The sequence below is a fragment of the Alexandromys fortis genome, unplaced genomic scaffold (assembly GCF_014885135.2).
Source record: "Alexandromys fortis isolate MF-2015 unplaced genomic scaffold, M_Fortis_MF-2015_v1.1 scaffold_227, whole genome shotgun sequence".
Lineage (NCBI taxonomy): Eukaryota > Metazoa > Chordata > Mammalia > Rodentia > Cricetidae > Alexandromys > Alexandromys fortis.
In genome coordinates, this window is record NW_026068109.1 from 671734 (window position 1) to 687788 (window position 16055).

Here is a 16055-nt window from a genome sequence, read left to right on the forward strand (position 1 = left end):
CCTGTTAGCTGTCCTTTGACCTCCATACCTGTGCCATGGTGTGCATGCACTGCCCCCTACAAATAAATAAATGTAATAAAGACATTTTTTAACACCTGAGAAAAGCACCCAACTGAGTGTCTTAGTGGCTAAAGTCTTAACTTTAAATGTCTGTATACGAAGGCATGACAGAGATCTTTGTGGAATTTATGAAATATCAGAAAACACAACTTCTCAAAAAAATCAATTTTTCCCCCTGATATTAACATCTGGGAATTTTGAAGGTCTTAAAATCCTCAGATTTCGCAGGGCGGTGGTGGCGCACGCCTTTAATCCCAGCACTTGGAAGGCAGAGGCAGGTGGATCTCTGTGAGTTTGAGAGCAGCCTGGTCTACAAGAGCTAGTTCCAGGACAGGCTCCAAAACCACAGAGAAACCCTGTCTTGAAAAAAAAAAAAAAAAAAAAAAACAAAAAAAATCCTCAGATTTCTCCAATAACAGGGAGAAATGACACCGTAAGTTTTTATTCTACCATTGTTCTTTAAAAGTTTTTTTTAAGATTTATTTTATGTGAATTAGTGTTTTGCCTGCATAAATGTATGTACACCTACACGTGTATGTCTTTTGCCTGAGGAAGTCAGAAGATGTTGGATTTTCTAAAACTGGAGTTAGGGGTGGCTGAAAGTTATCATGTGCTGCTGAACCGGGCCCTTTGCAAGAACAAGTGCTTTTAACCGTAGAGCAATCTCTTCAGCCCCCTCCCCCAGCATCCTTGTGTGTTGTGTGGTACCCACGAGGAGGCCAGAGAAGAATGTTATGTTAGATGCTTTTGTCTTTGTTTATTTTTTTCGAGACAGGATTCCTCTGTGTAGCCCTGGCAGTCCTGGAACTAGCTCTGTAGGCCATTTATCTCCGAGATCTGCCTGCTTCTCTTCCTCCTGAGTGTTGGGATCACAGGGGTGTGCCACCACCACCTGGCCAGAGCCCTTCCTCTTACCCCTCTCCTTTTTAATGCCTTGAGAAGGGGTCTCTCACTGAACTGGAAGCTTGCCAGTTTGGCTAGGCTGGAGGCCTCCGAGCTCTTAGGATCAACCTCTCTCTCGACTACACATGACCACTGTGACCATGCCTGGCTTTTCATGTGGGCGCTGGGGTCTGAGTTCACGTCTTTATGCTTACAGAATAAACCCACAGAGCCATCTTTTCTCCCAACATTCTTTCAGGCTTTGTTGAAATGAGGGCTCAGGCTAACCCAGGGTGGGTAATGCACGTTGCTTACAAATAGCTTCTGTGGGCTTTATGCTAATGAACTGGACTTGATGGGTATCAGAAGCAGCCTTTTAGATCCAGACTCCGAGAGAGGTGCCTATAGACCATGCTTCAAGAAAATGGGAGCATCACGAATGAATGTTAATATATATTAACTTGCATTATTGCTCGGTGTGTATGTGTATGTGTGGGAGTGGGTGTGTTATGGTGTGTGCATGGAGGTCAGAGGACTGCTTACTGGAGTCAGTGCTTTTACCATGTGGGGCCTGGGGATTGAACTCAGGTGGCCAGGCTTGGCAGCAAGCACCTTTACCCACCGAGCCATTCCACCAGCCGAGGGATTAATATTGAGAAGCATTTATAATTGATGATATCTGCGTTCAAAGCCCCACCCTGGCACATTGTCGTGTTCAGAGTGCTGTTGATTTTTTCCCCTCAGATAGGAAACTGTTATCTTGAGATAAGAAAGCTCACAGGCACAGCATCAGGAAGTCACATTTTCGTTCATCAGGACTTGAACAGACATCTCTTGATTCCCAGATTGCTTCTCTATGTATCTCTATCACAAGCTACTAACCATCTTATCAACTCACAGAATCATACCTCATGATCTAGGAAGCAGCAGAATGTCCGAGGTTATAATTTTTGAGGTTATCAGGAAATCGGAGCCTTTGAAAATCATCCTATAACCTTGAGCAAAAAGGTGAAGGCTGTCTGCTTTGATAAATAGGTGATGGGGGAAGTAGCCTTTGATTCAATGGGCAATTTGTAAATATAAAACAGTTGCTGGAAAATTTTATTACAGACGAACTATCTCCTCCCCTACAATGTTTGCTTTTCTTTAATGCAATTTAATCCAAGCAGAAAGGCTCGGGAGGGCCCACAGTCAATGCTAAGGAGAGGTTACTGGAAACGAGACCCGGAATGAGAAAAGCAAGCCATAGATTTGGAGCAGGGGCGAACTGAGGCCGTCTGCTCAGCCCTGGGCTGTGCCCACGGGAAATTGAATTCAGAGCTCCTACTGCATCATAAATCCAGGGCAGCTGGCAGCAAGCCAAGGGAGACTAAAGCTCAACTCCAAGGGCATCTGACGCCAGACTGGCCAACTCCTATAATAATGCTGAGAGCCGGGTCCCAGCTGTGCTGGACTGGGATTAGAGTTCAACGTCATGACTACATTCATTTCCAAGCCTTAAACTTTGTTAATTTTAAAATGCGACCAATCCGCAGGAAAAATGAGACTCCACTGTTATTATACATCTGAGGGATAAAAGGCTGGAATTATCCTAACATCCTGAGGATGAAGAAGGGTGGAGGTGGGGAGAGGCTGACTTGTCAGAGGGCTCATTTTCAGATTATTATTATTATTATTATTATTATTTCAGACTGGGTCTCTCTAGGTAGCTTTGGCTGGCCTGGAACTCACTATGTAGACCAAGCCCACTTTGAATTCATAGAACTCTGCCTGCTGGAATCCATCACCAGACCCAAGTTTTAATATTTTTAGAAATAAGCACTTAAAAAAAAAGATTTGTTTAGCCGGCGCACACTTTTAATTCCAGGTGGATATCTGAGTTTGAGGCCAGTTTGGTCTACAGAGAAAGTTCCAGGACAGCCTGTGTTACACTGTCTCATTTTTTTTAAAAATTTTATTCTATGTGTACCCATGTTTTTTCTGAGTGCATATATATGCACCACAAGCATGCCTGGTGCTTGTGGAGGCAAGAAAGTGTGTCACATACCCTGGAAGTGGAGTTACAGACTTGTGTGCCTCCATGTAGGTGCTAGGAATCGAACCGAAGGGATCCCGAAAAGCAACCTGTGCTCTTAATTGCTGAGCGGAGCCATCTCTCCAGCTCCTTATTCTTTTTTTAAACTTTTATTTTCTTTTTAATTAGGTGTGTCTGTGTGTAGATATGTGGATAGGAGTGCAGCTGTCTTTTTGGAGCTGGAGTTACAGGGGGTTCTGAGCTCTCCCATGTGGGTGCTGGGAACCAAACTCTGGTCCTCTCCAAGAACAGTAAGTGCTCTTAACAGCAAAACTATGTCCCCACACATTATTTGTGTGCATGTAATGTGTGGACGCTCACGCGTGCTGAGGTCACAGTAAAACTTTATAGTCCGTTCTCTCCTACCTTTAAGTGGGGGGGAGCAATCATCAGCCTTCACTTCTGGATTTTTTTCCCACTCCCCTACTCCATGCACGCGAGTCGCAACCCTAGCCACCTGGCTTTGTAGAGTGGGACGTCCCCGAGCCCCCGATTGACAAGTCTTCGTCTCTAGGATGCCCTAGAGCATGAGAATGGAGGTTTGAGGGAGTGTGCTGCTCTGCAGGATCCTGGTCTCTGGGCTAGCAGCAACTGCAGCTGCTGCAAGGCCGGGCGGGGTTTAGAGGGCGGGACCGCTCAGCGTCTAGGCTCCGCCCACACCGGCAGGAGGAGGCGTGGTTTGCATCACGTGACTGTACCCGAGCAGTGAGGCCCCGCCCGGCCCTCCGAGGAGGCCCGGCCGCGACCCGGGCCGCGCGCGCGGAGGAGCTCCACGGTTCTCCTCGCGGCTGCTTCTTCTGATCCCGGCTTTCAGCCCTGTCGCTCCCGCCGGCTCCGGGCTCGCCGGCTGGCGGGGAGTGGCCTCAAGATGGACGAAGGCGGTGGCGGTGAGGGCGGCAGCGGTGAGTGATGGAGGTGTGGCCCGCTCGCTGGGCGCCCCGGAGGCCGGGGGTCGCGCTGTGGGAGAGCCCACAGGCTTGGGGTGTGGGGCCGGGGGTGGGGTGGGGTGACAGCGACCGTGGGGAGGTGTGTGGGGTGAGGCCGGGGCGCAGGCTTCGTAGCACTGGTCAGAGGACATGTTGGAGACCGCGGGGTCGTCTCCCAGAGCGGTCGCGGGTCGGGGGTTCGAAGCCGGGGTCTCCGCGACGCAGCTCCAGGTCGCCTTTCCGAGGTAGGGGCACATTGCGGGGCGACCTTCCCAGCGTCTCATTGCCAAGGGCGTCCACGCCCTCCCGAGCCCAGTTGTTTCGGACGGGCCCCGCTCCTTTTCAGCTCTCCTCAGGTGGCTGGAGCTAGGGAGCTCGTGGGAAATAATGAGGAGGGCAAAGTTTTCAATTTGGATGTCTCAAGGGTGTCCATCGGGGGGCGGGGGGGGGAGGAGGAAGGTTGGAAATCATGACCACGTCTCTGGTTTTTAATCACAAGTGTTCCCTGCGAATGGCTTAAGCGACGAGAGGGGCAGACTGCCCGAGTCCGGGTCTGAGCATGCATTTTTTTTTATCAAACTGAAAAAAATGCTACGGGGTGGGGGAAGGTGTAAAAATCAAGAGGGGGGATAAATGGCTCAGTGACAGAATCCATGTCTAGCATGCCCGAGACCCTGAGTTTGAGCCCCAACACTACCAAAGGGAAAATATAATTAAGAAATTAAAGGGATCAGATGGGATCCCTTTAAAACCGAGGGTGGGACTCAGGAGCCACAGCCAGCAAGGCTTAAGACTCCGGGGCAGGTGCGTGTGGCACACACCTCTCCAGAAGAGGGTTATCAGTTCTCGGTGTTGCTCAGGCTGTTTGTGCCTTAAGTTCCATCCTGCTGCACCGCGCTGTTGGTTGAAAGCTACTCAGTAGAATACAAATTATTGTGTCATCTTGTGAATTTGGTTTTCCAAAACAATAAAGAGTCTCCGTATGTGGAGTGGATCGTTGATTGAGGAAGCAAAGGGTTAAGTTCCCCTCATTTTCACCCAAACACCCCAAGTTGGAGCTGTCTGGACTTTGAGTAACGATCTTCGTTTTTGCTGACAGAATGATCAGAATTCCATATAATAAGGGAGTGTTTTGGGAAGAAGGAAAAAAAAAAAGGTCTTAATTACAGGCTGCTGGAACAGCTGCCTGTAAGAATCAGCAGTATTGAAGGCTTCCCCGTGAAGTGGTTAATCAAGGTGCCTTCTAGAATTCCAGAGCTTCTCAGATGTATTTTTTCCCCCTGAAAGAAACGAGGTGGCCGAGCTGGTGGGAAGTTGGCACCCTTCTTGGCATTTGCCACGTTCAGTTCTCATAGTAAAAGCCAGGGGTAGCACAGTGGCACCGAGTGGGCGTTTTGTTTATGAAAAGAAGGAACCCAGTTACAAACCCTCCTACATACCGGCTGCTGCCGGGCTGGAGACACAAGATCCCTGGGGATGCCTTGCCTTTCGCCTAGATCACACTTTGACGTAGTACTTTAGGAAAGACAGTGGCACTAGTTAAACAGTTGATTTTGGAATTTAGGAAGCCAGCTGGTTTGGGGATTGCTTTTCAGGTGCTCCAGAACCTGTGAGTCCACACTTGTGAGGGATTCGAAGGTAAAAGCCAGACACAGAGGGAGAAAACTTAGAAGCCAATGTGTTTCAACAGTTCATAGAATTTGAGAATTATAACAAAGGATGATATTATATATCAAAAGGGCTTAAAACTATCTCTGGGCTATTAATATCTCTTGAGACTATATCCCAGAGAAGCAATCTGATTTCGTTAAAAAAGATGTTACAGTCAATGATACTGCATTCCATGGTAGAAAGAAAAAAAAAACAGTAATGCCCATCAGGTAAGATTACTTTGATGAGACATTTAAAATAAGTAATTAAGGTGCCTGCTGTCAAGACAGCCTGACAGCCCAAATTCAGTCTCCAGGGGCCACAAGGTGAAGGAGAGAACCGCTGCCAGTGAGCTGTCTTCTGCCCTCCATAGGCAAGCAGCAACAAGCTCGTGCACACACAATTTAAAAAGTTACCCGGAATAAGTAGTTATTTTATACATTCTGCTCTGGACAGTGTAGACACTGGAGCTCTCTGGAGTTTTCTTTTTACATTTCCCAGGTTTCTTGAATAAGAATACATGCATTACTTTCAAAATTGAAAAAAAAATAAACCCCAGCTTATAAAAGATGTGGTAGATGCACAGTGTCGTTTGATCCACCTTCCTGGGATATTCAGCAATGAAGAAATTTATCGATTTTTTTCCTGAAATGCCAGACAGTGCTAGGTGATAGAAAACAACTTTTTAACTTCCATTCATTTGACTTATCAAGATCTTTTCCTATCTACAGTGTGGAAAGACACTTACAGGTACTTTTGGCAATCTTAGAGTATTTGATTTTGAACCCAGTGAAAATCTTTCACAGTTTTGAAATGTGAGTCATTATATACTTATTGTATGAACCTGATGGACTTCTATAGAACTCTTGATCTGTGGAGGGTTGACGTTAACATACAGTTACTGGCAGTAATCCCATTTCCATTTCCAAAAACTGCTTTGCCTTAAAAATAATTGATGTTTTTTCTTCCTTCTTTTTTTTTTTAAATTTGATAAAACTATTTCTGTTACCAGGGAGTTAAAAAGCATAGCATTATTTGGCATATCGTTAGAGTATAGGAGAGCCCTTTAATCTGCTTCTGGGAACTCTGTTTCAGCATGCTTAGAAGAGAAAAATTAAATTTATTCAAGCAGTCGTTATAGCAGAGGCTGAGGATAATTTAAAAGATCTTTTTATTGTTTGTGTGTTGGTCAGGTAAAAGGAACTTCAGAAATTGATTCCTACTTGAGTTTTTATAATTGAACTTTTTGTCCAGGCTTTAATTATTTGTTCTTTGCAATGCAAGATAAGGAAAGGATGGCGTATGAATGGCTGGAAGGCGGTTACAAGGAGGAGCAAGTGGGGGTACGAGATTACAAGAACACATTGTTCCTTGTAATGTGTGCAGAGTGTAGTTAAGGTATTTTTTTTTTTTTTACTTCCTTTGGCACTGGGTGCCTTTCAGATTTTCTAGAATAGTTCTTGAACTTAGCCTCTACTTAGGAAATAACTGGCTAGTTTGGCTCCTGGCCACCACCTGCGCCATGTTTCTGAATGTGCCGTTGGGGCAGATGAAGTAATGGGCATGAGTTGTCCCACTGCACTTCCATCTGTCTGGATGCTGATGCTGTGCTCTGAAGCCCAGGGTACTCAAAATAAGTATGAAAGTAAAGCTACGTGGAGAGCCCAACTTTGACCTGTTTGATCAGTGCCAAGCCTAAAATTTGAAAACTGAGTGTTGGTAAGGCCATCTTAGCCTTTGCTGGCGGTAGTTCAAGTTAGTCACAGCTCTCAAGAAGGCTTAATGTCCTCTAGGTCCTGGTGGCTCAGGTCTGTTTCAGGGACTCCCTCCTGCAGGTGCATTTCCTAGACACGTAGGGAGTGGTCTTGCCCAGTTGGGTTTGGCAGGTGGGAGCTTTTGGGAGAGATTGGGGCAGAAATCGAAGAAACCAGGTTCTCTTGTAGCCGTTCTGCTTCAGGCAGTTTCTTTGCAGCTGCTCTTTAGAGACTTCTGCTCCTGCCAGCGGTCTTTGCTCTGGGAGCTCCTGTCCTTCCTAGCCCCCAAGCTCTGGAAATGCCTTCTGCCTTCCTACAGAAGGGAGAGCTTGTGGCTCCTCCTGCTCTCTGCGTTGTCTTACTGTTTCCTGTTTTTCTACCACATGTGTAACCAATTCCCTACACCAATTTCCCTCTGCTTTAGAGCCTTAAAGAGATGACTGTTTTGCTGTTTAGACCCTGAGGTCAATAGGAGTAATGGGCAATAGCTTTTAAAATCACACCCTAGGTCCTCAGACTCAACAATTCAGTTCTAGAATTATAACATGGCGATACATTACACTTGTAATTTTTTTTTTTCAAGACAGAGTTTCTCTGTGTAGCCCTGGTTGTTCTGGAACTCACTATGTAGACCAGACTGGTCTCAAATTCACAGAGATCCACCTGCCTCTGCCTCCCAAGTTCTGGGACTAAAGGTGTGTGCTGCTGCCACCACCACTGGCTGTATTTGGACTTGTTTAATGTGAGGATACATTTGTACTTGTGTAAGGCAGTAGAGGCAAAAGATTATTTATTGCCTTAAATGTCCATTAGCAAGAGACTGGGGAGAATCAACTTTAACATAGGGATGGTGACTGAAGTTACTAAGTTGAGGAGAGAGGCAAACGAGTTGACACAGAAAGACCACTGTGACATTTCAAATTACAAAAGCAAAGTAGGAAAATATGCACTGTGTGCTAGTTTCTTCTTTCTTTCTTTCTTTCTTTCTTTCTTTCTTTCTTTCTTTCTTTCTTAAGGAAGTGCTTGAATATGAATGGCCATTTTGTGGAAGGTTCAACAAGGAACCAAAAACAATAATCACCTGTTCAGAGAGGCTGATGAATTTAAGCAGGAAGGAAATGGTTCATTCTCTGCCTTTTTATTTCTTGAAATTGGATTAAGTTGAAATAAGTCTGTCTTCTCCTTTGCTAAAATTAGAATAGAAGTGTCAGGGAAAAATAATATGCTGTGCGGGTTAGAAAACACCCTTTTTTGTTTGGCACGGTGGATGCCTGTAATCCTTGTGTTTGTTTGTAGGCTGAGGCAGGGAAATTGCAGTGAGTTTAAGTCCAGCCTGAACTACACAGTGGATTTTAAGGACAGCCTGAGCTACAGAATAAAGCCTTCTTAAAACAAAAATGAACTATCCCTACAAAACTGGGTGTGATGGGGGCACACCTTTAATCCCAATACAGAAGGTAGAGGCAAGTGGATTACTGTGAGTTTGAGGTCAGCCTCATCTATATAGTGAGTTCCAGGACAGCCAGGGCTATGTAGAGAGACCCTTTCTCAAAAACAAAACAAAAATCCAAAAAAAAAAAAAAAAAAAACCCTCAGAAACCTAAGTACCAAAAATAAAACAAAATACAAACCTACCCCATGAGAGAAAGGAAAACATCTCCCTTTACAAAGAGATATTTCAAAGCCACCTTTTGAGAAAATTTGTGTAAGATAAAATACATATTAAGTGTAGTACAGTGTGCTCCCTGTGTGCATTCGCTGTGTTTGTAGGAAACTAGGAACCACTCTGCTTTTGAGAGCTTAAGAAGTGTATGGGATAGATGCTTTCAGATTCTGCATAGAGCATGCTCTAACAGTAATCCAGATGTTAATACAGTCCCTATCAGGTTGTCACCATAAGTAAGGCCTGGACAGAAATTCATGGAGCTTATGTTTGCATGGGGACACAGATTTAAAAGGTAAATAGATCTCTAAAATAACCACAAATTATTCTGAATGTGTTGAAAGAGGTCAAGAGGTGACAAGGAGGGCGTTGGAGGTGGGGCCTAGAAGCAGTGGAGGAGGTGGAAGAAAACCCTTGGCTTGGACAGCTTTTTGGAGGAAGGGCTCCTTTAGGTACAGCCCATAGGGCTGGTGATCCAGGCCGAGCCTTGTGTGTGGCTTGGAGCAAACAACAGCAGATTTCACTTACAGTGCAGGAAGCCCATTTCACATAGGGCAACAATATTAGATTTATCTTTCGATAATTTTAGCTAATTTCTGTATGCTCTTTGCCAGGTCCTGTCTCCTGTAGTTTACATATCTTATTTACTCTTCCAAGAATTACTAGCTACAGATAGAAAAATGGGAACACTAAGTAGTTTGCTTCAAATCTCACAGCTGGTAAGTAGTGGAGCCATAACTCACTTGTACCTATGTTCTTGTTTGAGTCTTTATTCTTTGTTTGGTTAATTTTTTGAGACAAGCTCTCCCAATGTAGCCTTGGCTGTCTTGGGATTCCCTTTGTTGACCATGCTGGTCTTGATCCCCCGCCTCTGCCCCTCAACTGCTGGGATTAAAGACTTGTGCTACTAAACCTTCCTTGAGTCTATATTCTTAGCTATTGCCCACTTTGCCTTTTTAAGAAATGTGTTCCTGAGTCCCTAGTGAAGAATGGTTTGGGTAAGAATAGAGGCTGTGGGCACAAGGAGGAAGTTGTAGTGGTCCAGGTGATAGTATAGGTGCTTGCTGGATCAGGGAGTAGTGGTAAAAGAAGGTGGAAACAAAGACACATGTGAGTCGCCTCCATAAAAAAATACCAGTGCAGTGGTGCTCTGGAGGCAGAGGCAGGCAGACCTTGGTGAGCTCCAGGCCAGCCTGGTCCACATAGTGAGATGCTGACTCAAATCCAGCAAACCAGCAAGCACTATGTGTAATGCCTCATTGCTCAGAATTAGTTTAATAGCTGTTGACAGTATGTGGTATGATTTTAGGTATTACTGCAAATAAGTACTTCCATCTCAGTATATAGCAGAGGCTTGTCCCTCTATCTCAGTTTACAGCAGTGTCATTCTTCTAGGTGCTCCATCAAACATAAAGTTCCATCTTTCCCTTCTCTGCCCTAGCCTTCTGACACCCTCCCCCACCTGCTCCTCCTCATCCTTGTTTACATCACTCACATTTGCTCTGCCCTCATCTTAATGGGACTCCTGCCCTCAGACCTTGTCATGGCCCACATCCTCTAGTGGGCTATAAAGGTCAGAGGTTCAAGTTCAGAAAGGATGCTCTGTAGACTTTGTGGGTCATGTGCAGTCTGTCAGAAACCTTGTTTCTCCTCCACTTTTAACAGTCCTTCCTTTAGTATATACTGAATATATTTATATATATTTATTAGTATATATATACTAATTTACATACTTTAATGTATGTTAAATAAAAATCCATTTGTTCTCCTTGACCCCTTTGTAGGTTTGTTTGTCTTTTGTTGGTTTGTTTTTTGATACAAGTTCTTAATATATTTCCCTGCCTGTCTTGTAACTCACAGAGACTCTCGCTTACTTCTGCCTCCTAAGTGCTGGCATTAAAGGCATTTGTCACCACATCTGGCCCTTGTATAGTCCATTGCCTTTCAAAAAGTTGTGTTTTTTAAATTTATATGTATGTGTGTCTGTCTGTGTATCTGTAGAGGCCAGAGGAGAGTGTTAGATCCATTAGAAGTGGAGTTATAGGTGGTTGTGAGCCTCGTGACATGGATGCTGGGAACTGAACTCAGGTCTTCTGCAAGAGCAAGTGCTCTTAGCTGTCTTGCCGTGCTCCAGGTCCCAGTTCTTGCTGTCTCAATAGTTTGAACCATCTTCTCATTTCACTCCACTTAAAACTTGCTGGTCTTTCTGCTAGGCACACCCCTGTCTCAGGACCTTTACCCTAGCTGCCCCAAGGACTTGCCCCTCTAGCTGCACCTGATGTCTTCCTGATTTCATTCAGGATTTTGTGAATGCAGTGTCTCCCATACCACTGAGGTAACCCTCATACAGCGTGTTCGAAAGAGCACCCAATGCCACTCCTTCTCTTTTCTCGGCTTCCTTTGTCTAGTTCCATTTCTCTTAGCACCCCTTGCCCACTGTGTATTTGTTTATTGTCTACTTCTTCTCTCACAAAATGGAAGTTTTAGCCAGACATAGTGGATATGCCTTTAATTCGAGCACTTGGGAGTTTGAAGCAGGAAGATTGCTGTCAGTTTGAAAAACAGTCAGGGCTATATAGTGAGATCTGTCTTAAACAAACAAACGAGTTGCATGAATGCAGAATTATTATCTGCTGCTATACCTTTAAGATCTAAAATGCAGGGCTGGAGAGATGGCTCAGAGGTTAAGAGCACTGACTGCTCTTCTTGAGGACTGAAGTTCAAATCCCAGCGCCCACATGGCAGCTCACAACTGTCTGAAAATCCAGTTCCAGGGGACCTGACACCTTCACACCAATGCACATAAAATAAAGCTAAATAAACCATAAAAAAATTTAAAAAAAAAAGATCTAAAATGCAGCTCTGTGTGTCTGTGCACATCAGGTCCTTGGTAGAATTGTTTTGGTGTGGTCTATACCTATATGCATGTCTGTGTATTGAGGCCGAAGTTGATGTCTGTTTCTTATACATATGCACATAGACCCACAGATACACATAAAAAAGGACTATTCAAGGGCTCTCCACCTTATCTTTTTAAAAATTATTTATTTCTATTTTTTATGTGCACTTACTTGCATTTGTGGTTTACCTGTATTTATATCTGTGTAAGAGTGCTGGACCCTTTATCACAGACAGTTGTGAGCTGCCATGTGGGTGCTGGGAATTGAACCCAGGTCCTTTAGAATAGCAGTCAGTGCTCTTAACTGCTGAACCATCTCTCCATCTCTCCACCTTATCTTTTAAAAACTTTATTTTTATTTTATGTTTGTGTTTCCCTGAATATTTATCTATGTCTCTGAATGTCTGTCTGTCTGTCTGTCTGTCTGTCTGTCTGTCTGTCTGTCTGTCTGTCTATCTATCTATCTATCTATCTATCTATCTATCTATCTATCTAATCTGTATATATATATGCAGTGCCCACAGAGGCCAGAAGATGGCACAACTTCACCCTGGGATTGAAGTTGTGAGCCACCATGTGAGTGCTGGGAATTGAACCCAGATCTTCTGGAAGAGCAGCTGGTGCTTTTGACTGCTGAGACACCTCTTCAGCCCCTCATTGTTGTCTTTTGAGAAAGCTGCTCACTGAGCCCAGGGCTCACCAATTGACTGTGGAACTCCTGCAATTTGCCTGTCTCTGACTCCCCAGCACTGGGCCTGCACATGTACAGGGTGATGACTAACTTTATGTGGGTGTCTGGGACCTGAACTGGAGGTCTTCAGTCTTCTGCAGCAGGCACTTCACAGCTGAGCCGCCTGCCAGTTCTCAGTCAGTTGTGGTTACAGGTATGGAGCACATTCTGGTCTATTCTCTGTCATTTTCTGTGGGTTAGAGCAGTGGTTAAAATTTGCTGTGGGGGCCCTGTGGTGTGTATTTATGTAAGTCTCTCCTTTTTAATGAGAAAACTGGTGTCAACTGTATGGAGGTTTGGCAGCTTGCTTGTAAATGTAAGATGACCCACATAATGGTATATAGACTCAGATCTTGTTTGTTTCTTTAAACTTTTCTCACATTCTGTCTTTGTCCTGTGCTGAACTCTGACATGTTGATTCTCCATTGATGTGGTTATAGATAATACTGAGATGAGCTCTGCAGGCCTGTCTCTCCCCATAAACAGGCACAGCTTTCTGGGTCTGTTGTTGCCGTGACCGTCACCAGTTGTAAGCCTGATTTCAGTTTTCCTAGATTCCAGCAGATTGCCTTCTCGTTAGGAGCTGGTGAATACTACTCTGATTTCCCAGCAGCCTCAGCATTTTGATCTCCATTCCTGTTCAGGCTGCTGAATGTCTGTCTGTCTCAGGAGTAAGATATATCACTGTACTTTTTAAATTCCTTTTTATTGTTGTTGGGTTTTTTTTTTTTTCTGAGACAAGGTTTCTCTGTGTAGCTTTGGAGCCTGTCCTGGAACTCGCTCTGTAGACCAGGCTGACCTTGAACTAACAGATCTGCTTGTCTCTGCCTCCCAAGTGCTGGGATCAAAGGTGTGTGCCACCACCTCCTGGCCTATTCTTTTTAAGTATATGGGTGTTTTGTCTGGATGTACATCTGCACACTGGAAGAGGGAATTGGATCCTATTATAGATGGTTGTGAGCCTCTGTGTGAGTGCTGGGATTGAACTCAGGACCTCTGGAAGAGCAGCTGGAACTCCCAACCTCTGAGCCATCTTCTCTAGCCTCATAGCTATAACTCTTGTTGCTTTCCTAGTGTATTTTGGAGGTTTTTAGCTTATTGTGAGTAGGCTTAGAGAGAAGAGAGGATTCCTATGTGTGTTTTGTCAAAAATGTCTTTGCTTTTTCTACCTTCAGAGGCTGTTTTTACTGAGTGTACAATTGTAGGTTCTGAAGTTCACTCCCAAGATGTTGGAAGGGACCATTTCATCCATTGTGAGGGACTGCCGCACAGTGTGCCTGTGGAGGAACCAGCAAAGTCTCACTGCTCCCTTGAAGCTAGTATGTCTCTATCCCTAGTTCACCCTCAGCAGTCTTCTTTTTTGCCTTTCAGCTGTGCTGGGCCCAGAGGTGATCTTCCTCTAATCTGTCCTGCCTGAGATTAGTTGGTGCTGCTGTTTTTCTTTTTGGTAGAGCTATGCCAATGCTTGATCTTAAATGAGATATGCAGAATTCTTGATCATTTTCTCTTCATTGATTCCTTCTCCTGGAACTTTGATTGCATGTAATTAGATATGTCTTCTGTGTTTCCATGTATGAATCTGAGACTAGTTTCTGTGCTTTTCAATATTTAAAATTCTCTCTCTCTCTTTCTCTCCCTCTCTCTTTCCCTCTTTTTCTCCCTCCCTCCCTCTCTCTCTCCCTGTGTGTGTATGTGTGTGTGTAGCGGATTGTGGTAGGTAGGTCTGGTTCTACCACGTGTGTCCTGGCAGTCAACTCAGGTTGTCAGGCAGGCCCCTTTGGGCTGTTTGGATCTGTGGCTGAAATGAAAGCTTGGCCTGTGATGAGTAGGCTAGAGGGGGAGGCAGAGCTGTTAGAACTCAGGGAGGGGAAGGGGTGTGTGGTGTTTGGTGTGTGTGTCTAGAAAGAAGTCCGTTTGCATGGGGACCAGCAGTGGTTCCTTATGCTGCGAGTATAGGTGTGCACACTGTGCTGTTGCTTCAACAAAACTGGTAGGAGTCACTCCTTGGAAAGAGGTAGATGAGTTTAAAGACATTAGCGGAAGTTCTTGTAGGAAGTGGGTTTATTGTAACGTAGGACAGTTTTAAAGTGACCCCCCTCCCCGGCTTTTTTGAGACAGTTCTCCCTATGTAGTCCTGTTTTCCTGGAGTTTGCTCTGTAGACCAGGCTGGCCTCAGACTCATAGAGCTTGTCTCTGTCTCCGGAATGCTGGGATTAAAGGTGTGCGTCACCACATGTGGTAGAGATTTTCTTTTCTTTTTATTAAATTTTTTTATTCATTTATTAAAGATTTCTGTCTCTTCCCCACCATCGCCTCCCCTCCCCCTCCCCCAATCAAGTCCCCCTCCCTCGTCAGCCCAAAGAGCAATCAGGGTTCCCTGCCCTGTGGGAAGTCCAAGGACCAATAAAAAAAACAAAAACAAAAAAAAAACTTGTGACTGGGCAGCGGTGGTGTACATCCTTAATCCCAGCACTTGGGAAGCAGAGGCAGGTGGTTCTCTGAGTTTGAGTCCAGCCTGGTCTATAGAATGAGTTCCAGTACTACACATAAACCCTGTCTTGAAGAACCACACACACACACACACACACACACACACACAAATTGTGAGTGTGTATTTCGGCATAGGTCAGAAGAAGGTGTTAGCTCTCCAGGAGCTAGAGGTAGATAGCTGATAGAGCTGAACGTGGGTCCTTTGCAAGAGCAGGAAGTGTACTTAACTTCTATGCGTCTTTCCATCCAGCTCTTTAAGATGATTTTTTTAAACAATAGATTTTGCCAATCTACTCTAAAATCTACTGAAGATACATAAAATATTTTGATCTTTTGGGAAAACAGTAAATGATTTAAGTAAGGGTGGAAAATATCTCTTGTCTCCATCTGACTTTTGAAATTAGCTGTGTTCAAAAACTTTAAAGTTGATGCCTGGCCCTCAAATGGTGTGATAGGATAGACTCTGGATTCAGAAGCGTTATATCCTCTGCCTGGAGACAGTCCAGTAAGCTGTTTATTTCGGGTAAGTGTCTTTCCGCCCTATGTAAATATTAGGAGAGATTCACTCGCGTCAACCCAGTTGGCGAAGATGATTCTGTGTGTACTTTCACAGAGAAAGTTGACTTGCTCAGTTGTCTCAGTCCTAGGAAGTCACCAGGAGCACTGTTCAAATAGGGGACAGTAAAGCCCTGCTGTAAGCTCTCAGCAAGGCTGTTGTCAGTGGTTAGGTTCCTTCCCCTTCCCCTTTTAACACACTTATTTCTGTAATCGATAAAACCAGCAATTTACTATAGAACTGTTTAGAACTGTTTTGATGATGACTGAAAGGTAATTACTGATAGCTGCTCCCTCCGTTTTCATCCAGATGTTTGGCAACAGGGAGAAAATAGGCTCACTAATTCACTTTCATGGGAACATATAATATTG

General features: G+C 44.6%; 1 protein-coding gene across 2 annotated transcripts in view; it reads left to right on the top strand.

Annotated features, from left to right (window-relative positions):
• Positions 1-3727: 3727 nt before the first annotated feature.
• The window catches only part of Cyth3 (cytohesin 3), a 114352-nt gene continuing 102024 nt past the window's right edge, over positions 3728-16055 (top strand). Inside the window, exon 1 of one of the 2 annotated variants that reach the window (XM_050124376.1) lies at positions 3728-3918. In XM_050124376.1, coding sequence (XP_049980333.1) covers positions 3885-3918 — 34 coding nt within the window. In that variant the 5' untranslated portion in view covers positions 3728-3884. The remainder of the gene's footprint in view (positions 3919-16055) is intronic. The other variant, XM_050124377.1, reaches the window with a different exon arrangement.